The sequence below is a fragment of the Castanea sativa genome, chromosome 3, assembly GCF_040712315.1.
Source record: "Castanea sativa cultivar Marrone di Chiusa Pesio chromosome 3, ASM4071231v1".
In the NCBI taxonomy this organism is placed as follows: domain Eukaryota; kingdom Viridiplantae; phylum Streptophyta; class Magnoliopsida; order Fagales; family Fagaceae; genus Castanea; species Castanea sativa.
This window is the reverse complement of record NC_134015.1, coordinates 776,321-786,479: the sequence shown is the minus strand read 5'-3', so window position 1 is coordinate 786,479 and position 10,159 is coordinate 776,321. Positions and strand designations below refer to the sequence as shown.

The 10,159-nt window shown below is 34.3% G+C and overlaps 1 protein-coding gene across 1 annotated transcript; it reads right to left on the bottom strand.

Moving 5' to 3' along the window:
- Positions 1–727: 727 nt before the first annotated feature.
- On the bottom strand, positions 728–1,099 carry LOC142627833 (uncharacterized). The gene has a single exon (XM_075801729.1). The coding sequence runs from the start codon at positions 1,097–1,099 to the stop codon at positions 728–730; it is 372 nt and encodes a 123-aa protein (XP_075657844.1).
- Positions 1,100–10,159: the final 9,060 nt, after the last annotated feature.

Genomic DNA, 10,159 nt, shown 5'->3' with positions numbered 1-10,159 from the left:
TAATAATTGTCAAATAATCGATAAAATTGATAAGAAAGGCCTTTTTTATTTGACGATTCATCAAGATCAGAAAATTAACCCATCCAATCAACAAGGTTTTTTCTTTGATTGGATGGGAATGAATGAAGAAATACTAAGTCATCCCATATCAAATCTAGAACTTTGGTTTTTCCCAGAATTTGTGATATTTTATAATACATACAAAAAAGGTTCTCTCTCTCTCTCAATTTTTTTTTTCATTTATTGTAGGTTTTATTTTATTTTTCTTGCATCTCTACCTTAGATTAATGAATATTTTTATTTTTTTAAAACTCTACTTTTAGCTATTTATAATAAAAAATGAAATCAATGAGTAATAAAATATATTGTTTTAAAAATTTTCTATAAAAAGGCATTCACATGTCTTGCTTAATCATTGATAGTAGAAAAGTTACAACCTGATAACTAACCATAGGAGGATCTTCTACTAGAGGTTTGTACTTTATAACTCTTATTGTCAAATTATTGACTAATTCATATGTGTTCCTTGATGCAATTTTTTTTTTATCGTTTTATTCACAACACTAAATACTGTTAATGAATGATGTTTGTTGTTTACCTGATTTGGGGAAAAATCATTATTATTATTATTTTTGATAAGAAACTGTAAACTTTATTAATGAAATCATGTAATGCACGATACATCATGGAGAAGAGCTTACCCTAAAAAGTAAGGATTTTCTTTCATCTAGGTCATATAGTCGTCTGTATCTAACGCATATTTCGCTAACAAATGAGCTGATTTATTGCCTTGTCTTCTAATATGTGAAAAATCAATCCGTGAGCAAGCCCCGTACTTCCCAAGTATACCTGATATAACGTGTGCCACAGATGAAGGAGGATCAAGATGACCAGTCAAAGAATTATATACCATCAAGGAGTCCCCTTCAACAGTAAAATCAGATATCCCAACGTCCATTGCAAAATTGAGTCCAGCTTCAAAAGCCTTAGCCTCAACCTCCAGCACCCCTAAATGTGAGTGAAATTTCTTACTTAGAGCTGCTACAATCAGTCCATTGGAGTCTCGAATCACCACCCCTACTCTTGCTGTCTTTTGCATTTTGAACACCGCCCTATCCACATTAACTTTGTATCTCAACCTCGTTGGAGGTGTCCATGTTACTACCTAACTTGTTGGACATATGGTTCTCGTAATTTCATTCGCAGAAAAATATTCTGCAAGGTATTGGGACGTCCACTGCACTATATCCCTCCCTGTCTTTTTTCGTTTCCCATTTTGAGCTTCATTCCTGTTAACCCATATGGCCCAAACTACGGTAACCACCATCGCCACTTTTTCTTCATCACGAGATAGTATGTGGTTCAAAAGAGAAGTGTAGTTTTGAATTGTATTGTTTTTATTTTGGTACAATAGAAATCATATATATTACATTTGTGATTATCACTGTAATAAATGAAAATATCTCTATAATAAAAGAAAATATGATTATGAATTATATTAATATTTATTAAATTAGTCCAAATAGAAAAAAAAAAATTAATGAGTCTACCCTAATAATATTATCACGTGCAACGCGCAGGGTCCGTTACTAGTTACATGTAACAACTAAAATTGTATGTGCAGGTATTACATGCAACAACTAAAATTGTAATTTGAAGTCATGATTTTGAACTTGAAAAAGTGACTTTATCATGTTTTATATACTTACCTTTATATATAAAAATAAATCAATTCTTGACCTTATTGCTTCTTCTCAATACTTTATAGGTTTCTTATTTGGCTGAAATGACAACTATTTATTATGGGTAATTCTTGTTGTGCACAATTTGTGCGTGCACACACACTACGTGCAGCAACTAAAATTGTGACTTGAAGTCTAAATTTCAAACTTGAAACCATGACTTGAAATCAAAATTTTAGTCGTGGCAATCACTAGTCATATTATATATTTTCCCCGATGAATTAACATTGCAAAATTGATATTGACACTAAAATCTAGATGACAAGAGAGAAGTTATTTTTTATTTATTTTTTTTGATGGAGACTAGAGAGAAGTTGGACTAGGATTATACTACTTTCCTGACCTACAAAGTAAAAATGACTACTTTTTGAGTGAGGGTGCATTATTCATTTTTTTATTTTTTTCGATAGGAGCATTATTCATTCTTAGTGTTGCAAAATGAATAAAAAGGATCTTGTCAAGCAAGTAATATTTGATTACTCATGATATGCTTAATTTGTTTTTAATTTTTTATAGTCAAAATTGAGAATTCTAATAGATTTAAGCATGGCTACTGGCAAAAAAGTTTCATCATAATCAATACCTTCTTTTTGTGTATACCCTTTCGCCACTAGTCTTGCTTTAAAGGTTTCAACATTTCCATCTATCCCTCTCTTCTTCTTGTAAACCCATTTGCAACCAATAGGTTTAATGCCGTTAGGCGCCTTTACAAGATCCCATATATGATTGGAATCCATAGAATCCAATTCAGATTTCATAGCTTGGATCCAATGATGTGCATCTATATCATTTATTACTTCATCATAAGTGTAAGGATCCGATTCAGCCTTTTCTGAGATAGCCTCATAAGTTTCTCCCAAACCTATGAATCTTATAGGAGGCCGAATGATTCTCCCACTACGACGAGGCATCTGTGTACTAGACATCTCATGAGTAGTATCTTGTGGTGTATCTAATACAATCACATCATCCCTAGTTTCATCCATTGGTTGTTCAACTACAGGTTCATTTATTTTAGCCAAGACAGCTCTACTTCTAGGAGTAAAACTATTCATATAGTCATTTTTCCAAAAATTTGGCATTTGTGCTAACAAATACTTTATTATCCTTATGACCATAGAATAAACTTCCAACTGTTTCTTTCGGATACTTTACAAAAAATACCACTTCTGTTTTAGACTGTAACTTGTCAGACTTTCCTTTCAACACATCTGCTGGACAACCCCAAATGTGGAGATGTCTCATACTAGGCTTACACCCATTCCACAACTCTACAAGTGTTTTAGGAATAAACTTCGAAGGTACTAAATTCAGAAGATACATTGCAGTATTTAAGGCATATCTCCAAAAAGAAATTGGTAGAGTCGAATAACTCAACATGGACCTAACCATATCTAAAAGAGTCCTATTCCTTCTTTCTGCTACACCATTTTGTTGTGGAGTTCCAGGTGCAGTCAACTGAGATATAATCCCATTTTCAGTCAAGTAATCCTTGAAATCACCAAGAAGGTATTCGCCACTTCGATTAGATCGAATGGCCTTTATGTGTTTACCCAATTGATTTTCAACTTCAACTTTAAACTCTTTAAACTTTTCAAAGGTTTCGGACTTCCGTTTCATTAGGTACACATAACCAAATCTAGAGTAATCATCAGTGAAAGTAATGAAATGCTCATAGCCACCTCTTGCTTGAATTGACATAGGACCACATACATCTGAATGTACTAGTTCTAGCAAATCTTGGGCTCTTCTACCCTTTGCATTAAAATGTCGTTTGGTCATCTTACCTTCCAAACAAGATTCACAAACTGGAAAACCATCAAAGTCCATGGGCTGTAAAAGTCCATCTTTGATTAGTCTTTGAATCCTACTTGAATTGATATGACCTAAACGCAAGTGCCATAGATATGCATCACTAGTAGAAGGAAACTTTCTCTTTAATGATTTTACATGAGAGCTACTATCTAATTCAAAATTGTATAATTCATGCTTATCAGGAGTTAAAATATAAAGACCATCCACAATATTGCCAGAACAGATAAACACTTTATCCTTCTTTATTACAATATTGTCTTTCAGGATAACACAATATCCATGTTTACCTAAGTAAGTTGCAGAAATTAAATTCCTACGAACATTAAGTACATACAAACAGTCTTCCAATATTAAAACTCTAGAATTAAAACACAAATTAAATACTCCAACAGCTTCAACCGGAATCTTGCTCCCATCAACCAAAGTAAGAAATAGTTCTCCCTCATTCAACTTTCTAGTCTCCTGGAACCCCTGCAAAGAATTGCAGATATGATTAGTACAACCTGAATCCACACACCAGGAATCTGTTGGATTCTGTACCAAACATATTTCAAGAAGAAATGAACTTTTCATACCCTTATTCTTGGCAACCTTGAATGTTGGACAATTCCTTTTCCAATGTCCTTTCTCACCACAATGGAAACACTTTCCTTTGGTTTTTTTTCCTTTGGTTTTCTTTCCTTTGTTGGCAACCCCTCAGGCTATTTGTTTACCATCTTTCTTAGTGAAGTCCTTCTTCTTCTTTTTCTTACCCTTGCCTTTCGACTTAGGTTGAGAAGTAGAAACTTCACCAACATTGGCTTCAACACTAGAAGTACCAAGAATGCCTTCCGCCGCCACTAACTCATTCATTAATTCAGACAAAGAATAAATCTTTTTGTTCATATTATAATTGAGTCTGAATTCCTTGAATGATTCTGGTAGTGACTGGAGTATCATATCCACTTGGGATTCTCCATCAATGTCGGCACCTAAAACTTCTAATGTGTTCAGATTAGCAATCATCCTAAGACAATGCTCTCTCACTGAACTTCCTGCAGCCATTTTGGTATTATAAATTTGCCTCATGGTTTCTTGCCTTGCAGAACGGCCTTGCTTACCAAACATCTCCTTCAGATTATGCATTATGTCCGAAGCAAGTTCTACATCCTGCATTTGATGCTGTAGAACATTTGAGATAGATGCTAGGATGTAACACTTGGTCATCTCATTAGATTTTTGCCAACGATCATATCGCTGTTTTTCCTCAAGAAGAGCATCTAATGAAAGAAAGTTAGGACATAGTCGAGTAAGCACATATTTGTGCTCTTCAGCAGTAAGAACAATATCCAAATTTCTTTTTCAGTCAACATAGTTGGATCCAGTCAGTTTGTTTTGGTTAATAATAGAAACAAGTGGGCTAAATGATGCCATGATAAAATCTAAAATAATGGTAACATGAATATGAGACATTATCATATAGTCCATGAGATGCATTGTATGTGATTTATGTGAAAAGTCACAGAAGATATAGATCACAAGTTCTTTGTAAATTCAGAATTTATAGTTTGTAGTCGGTGAGACTAACAATTTATTTTTTAATTATTTAATTAAACTAGTCGCTAACTCATGTTATGAAATTTTAAATTGATTAAGAAACTACACTATTGCAATTCAATTTATGTTACAATTATTGAAACAAAACAAAATATATATGACTAAACAATAGAGAAATATAAGAGAAAGATGAGTTATATTCAAAAAAATAATCCATGACTACGACTATTAAAAGGAATCAAAAGATTCAGAACCTACAACTATATATATATTGATTAAGACATGGCCACTTAACAGAATTACTAAACGGTGTTAGTTTGTGAGAAAATCCAACTCTTTCACTTCTGTTGAATACACAAAACTCTGCTAAAAATCCTGCACCCATGCCCTCTTTAATGGAAGAGGCTGGAAATTGTTGAAGGCAACATGATGAGGGATGACACCAGCACTAGTACTGTTGATAAGTCTCTCATCGGTCGCAGAAGAAATTGAATTTGAGTTCAGTTTCGAGTCTATGTTACACTCCAGGTAGCCTGTCCAGGTCTGATGTGAGCAATTCAGGTACGATTCGGCCTGTAATGAAAACTAGAGCAATCTTGCCGCTTCCCGTCAGAACAATAAAAATCCGCTTTCAACTTTGTTCTCTAATGTGCCAGGTACCAAGTCGCACACTGTTATTTTTCTGGACAAGCCCTTGTAGTAGTGTGCCTCAGTTCCAGAATCTGGAATATCGACCTTGTCGACTCGATACAAAATTTCAATATGTGCCAACCTATCGACGCCCAACTCTTTTATATCTACTACTATTGAGCTTCTGGCCAATCAAACCAGATGATAAAGCATACGCATCCATGCATGAGCATATATATGAAGGATGACATTTGTGGAAAGCATATAAGAAACAAGTGCATCTAACATAATATAACTTGATCATTTGTTCCTAATTGAAGCTTAGCCGTCAACATTCTCAATGGACTCTCCACTGTGAGAATCATGGTCTAGGGCAAGATTGCTAGCTCAGAATATGAGTATCAAAATGGATACTCAATTGACTGTGTTTAATTACTAGCCCTTTGATTGATTGTTTTATATTGGAATCACTTACGGAGAAAATGAAAAAACTACAATTTAATATAATATATATAAAAAAACATTTTATTAGAATAAAAACCAAATTACATTGTTTTAGACGATAAAAGTTTAATTACTTTTCTCCTAGTTACAATTTAGAGAAAAATGACAACATTTTGACTTTTATACTTGAGTTACATAATAAAGATATAAATTACATGCAAATACACCAATTGTTGTAGGGGTCTCCAGCCACCAGACTGTCAGCACCGGTCATTAGAGTGGTGTCTTCTACTACCAAACCGATGACCTATCAACTAGATGGGAGAGGGGGAGCCACTTTGTGTTTTTGAAAAATATTTTACCAAATTTTTTAAAGTAAAATATTTTACAGCTTTTTTGTGAAGGATTTTATGGTCAATGAAAAATATTTTACAAGTTTCGCTATATTTTACCTGCAAACAAACACCTAAAAATGTGAAAATATTTTACTTTAAAAAGCCACACATTGATCTTAATTGACTTGAAAGGACATGGCATGCGTCAAAAAAAATGTGAAAATTGGATTGAAATTATATATTGCTGATATTTAACAAGGGTGTCATGAGTCTCATGACTCTATCCACATCAATGAAATAATGAATAAATTAAACCAACACATTGTTTTGGAGTGCCTAGTGTTAGGTGCAAGGCAACAATTAAATACAGCCCACAAATTTTATAATAGCCCATGTAATCAGCTTATTGGACACGAATAGAATTCTATTTCTATAAGAAGTCTTTTATATAAGTTGATTTGGGAATTTATATGTTTCAAGGAGTGTGAGACGGAAAAATTTTATATAGATAAGGTTTATTAGGTTTTGTATGCCGCATATTAGAGTGAAGAAAAAAGAAAAAGGTGCCGCACAAAAAAAAAAAAAAAAAGAAGAGAGAGAGAAGAAGAAGAAGAAGAAGAAGAAGAAGAAGATTCCAAGAAAGAGAGCTGTGCGTGGAGAAGAAAATAAAAAAGAGAGAGCAAAGTGTTGCCGCAATTTGAGAAAGATAATTAGTGTGTGTGAGAGTAAAGAAAATAAGAGAGATTTTTTTCTTTAACCTTGAGACATTCACAATAATTATTGTAATTGATTTGATAATAGTGAAATTATTCGAAGTTTGTCCCGTGATTTTTCCCTTAAAAAAAAAAGGGTTTTCCACTTAAATATTGTGTTCTTGTGTGTGATTGTTATTTCTAATATTGTTGATAATATTATTTGGGACCCAACAAGTAGTATCAAAGCTAAGGTTAGAGTGGAAGCGATGGCTAGAGAAGAAGGCAAGGCTTCAGGAATTAAGAAGTTTGATGCAACAGACTTCGGGTATTAGATGATGCAGATTGAAGATTATCTCTATGAAAAGAAATTGCATCTACCTATTTTGAGGACAAAACCTGAAACTATGAAGGATGAAGATTGGAACCTTCTTGATAGATAGGTATTGGGAGTTATTCGAATAACTCTGTCAAGATCAGTTGCACACAATGTTGTAAAAAAATGGACCACAATTAGGGGTGTGCAAAAAATTGAGGAATCGAACAAACTGGCCTAAACCAATTGAACCGTGTCCAAAATTTCGATTCGGTTTCAGTGCGGTTCGGTTTTGGTTTGCAAAAATGAAAACCGAAATTTTCGGTTTTGGTTCAGAAAATAAAAGTCCCAACTGAATCGAAACCGACCGATATGTATTAAATATAACTATGCACAAAATATTTTAGTATATGTACCGCTAGTCTAGTGGTAAGACACGCGTGTGACTATATTTGGCCCAGGTTCAATCCTTGCTAAAAACATTTTTTTTTCTTCCTTATAACACAAAATTACGTCAGTTTATACCAACTTAAAACATTAAAAAAAAAAAAAAAAAAAACCCTACTCTCTACATTTCACTTCAGCCGCCTCAACCCTCAGTGCCTCACACCTTCACCCTCACCCTCATTCTTTTCTTTTCTTCTCTCTGATTTCCATCTTCCATGCCTCTCTCTGTGCTGACGCTCTCTCTCTCTCTCTCTCTCTCTCTCTCTCTCTCTCACAGTCCGTGGCTCCGTACTGTGCAAAGTTGAAGTAGAAAAAGCATGGTGAACCCATAGACAGACAGAGCTTCTCAAATGTGTTGGCTCGACGAGGAGTCCAGTCTTTGATGACGCGCTGATGACATCCACGAGCCATGGTGACCCTCTCTCTCTTTAATTTCTCCATAATTTCCTCTCTCTATTCTATATTCTGGGTTTGTTTAATATTGAATCAATGCTGTTTTTCAATTTTTATGTGCAAATAAAGTTAGGGTTTTGAAAAAACCCATGTGCTTGATTGTTTATATTCTGGGTTTGTTTATTTTTTCAACTTCCTCTCTTTTTTATATTCTGGGTTTGTTTAAATTTTTTTTTTCTTTGTTTGCTTTCTTAGAAAATAAATGATAAGGAAACCGAAAAAGCCCACCGAAACGAACCGAAATCGACCGAAACCGAAATCCAACCGAAACCGATTTGATTCCAATTACTTCGATTGGTTTTGGTTAAAAATTTCACAAACTAAAAATTTCGGTTTCGGTTGGCCAACAGTTAGAAAACCGACTGAAACCAAACCGACACACCCCTAACCACAATGTATTTAATGAAGGCTTTGTCTAGCATGTATGAAATGCCGTCAGCTAAGAATAAGATGGATCTGATGAAAAAGTTATTTAATTTGAAGAAAGCAGAAGGCAATCTTATAGCGCAACATCTGAATGAGTTCAATACAATTACAAATCAATTATCCACAATGGAAATTGAATTTGATAATGAGGTTCGTGCATTGATTCTTTTGGCTTCTTTACCAAACAGTTAGAAAGCCACGAGAATGGCGATGAGTAATTCTGCAGGGAAAAGCAAACTAAAATATGATGATATTCGAAATTTGAACTTAAGTGAAGAGGTTCACAGGAGAGATGCAAATATAGATAATGCACAAAATCAAGCTTTTGTCATGGAGAATAAGAGCATAGGTAGAAGTAGAGGACCTAATGATCAAAAATTCAATGGTAGGTCACAATCAAGAAATAGATCTCAGTTCAAGGAAACTAGAGAATACTTTCATTGTGGGAAAATTGGTCACTTAGGAAGAGTTGTTAGCATTGGGATAAAGACCAAAATAAAAGAAAATATGAAAAGAATGATAGTGAAAAAAATACTACAACTACTATGGTTGTTGAGGATGTTGTAGTGTTCTCTATTGAAGAGTAAAAGTGTGAGCATGTTGCTAATAATGATGTTGAGTGGGTTGTTGATACTGCAACCTTCACCATGTTATCCGTATGAAGGGGTTGTTTACCACATATAAAGCAAGAGACTTTGGAATAGTGAAGATGAGTAATTCTAGTTACTCAAAAATTGTGGAAATTGGTGATATATGCATCAAAACAAATGTTGGTAGCACTGTGATGTTGAAGGATGTGTGACATGTTCCAGATTTAAGGATGAATGTGTTTTTTACATTGGCTATGGATCGAGCTGGTTATTGTAACTGCCTTAGTAATGGAAGATGGAAACTTACTAAGGGACTATTAGTTGTTGCAAGAGGACATGCATGTTGCGGTATGTACAAGACTCATGTGAAGACATGTAAGAAGAAGTTCAATGAGATTAAAGATTTTGAGGAGACTCCACATTTGAGAGTTAAGATTGGTGATGATGTCAAGAGTGTGAAATTCTCATTGCCTAATGGTGCTTTAGAAGAGGAAGTGATAGGTGATGAAGAATATGAAGATGCTAAGGCTATATTGGATGATGATGAAGTGAAAGACCTTGGAGGTCTTAAGCAAGGGGAGCAATATCCTCCACTAGAGATTGTTGAACCTCAATTGAAGAGGATTGCTAGAGAACATCGAACTGTTAGCTTTAAGAATAATTGGGCTTTTGATGAGGGGGGGCCAAGGGATTGGGTTAAGGATATCCAAAATAAGATTAATTATTTGAAAAT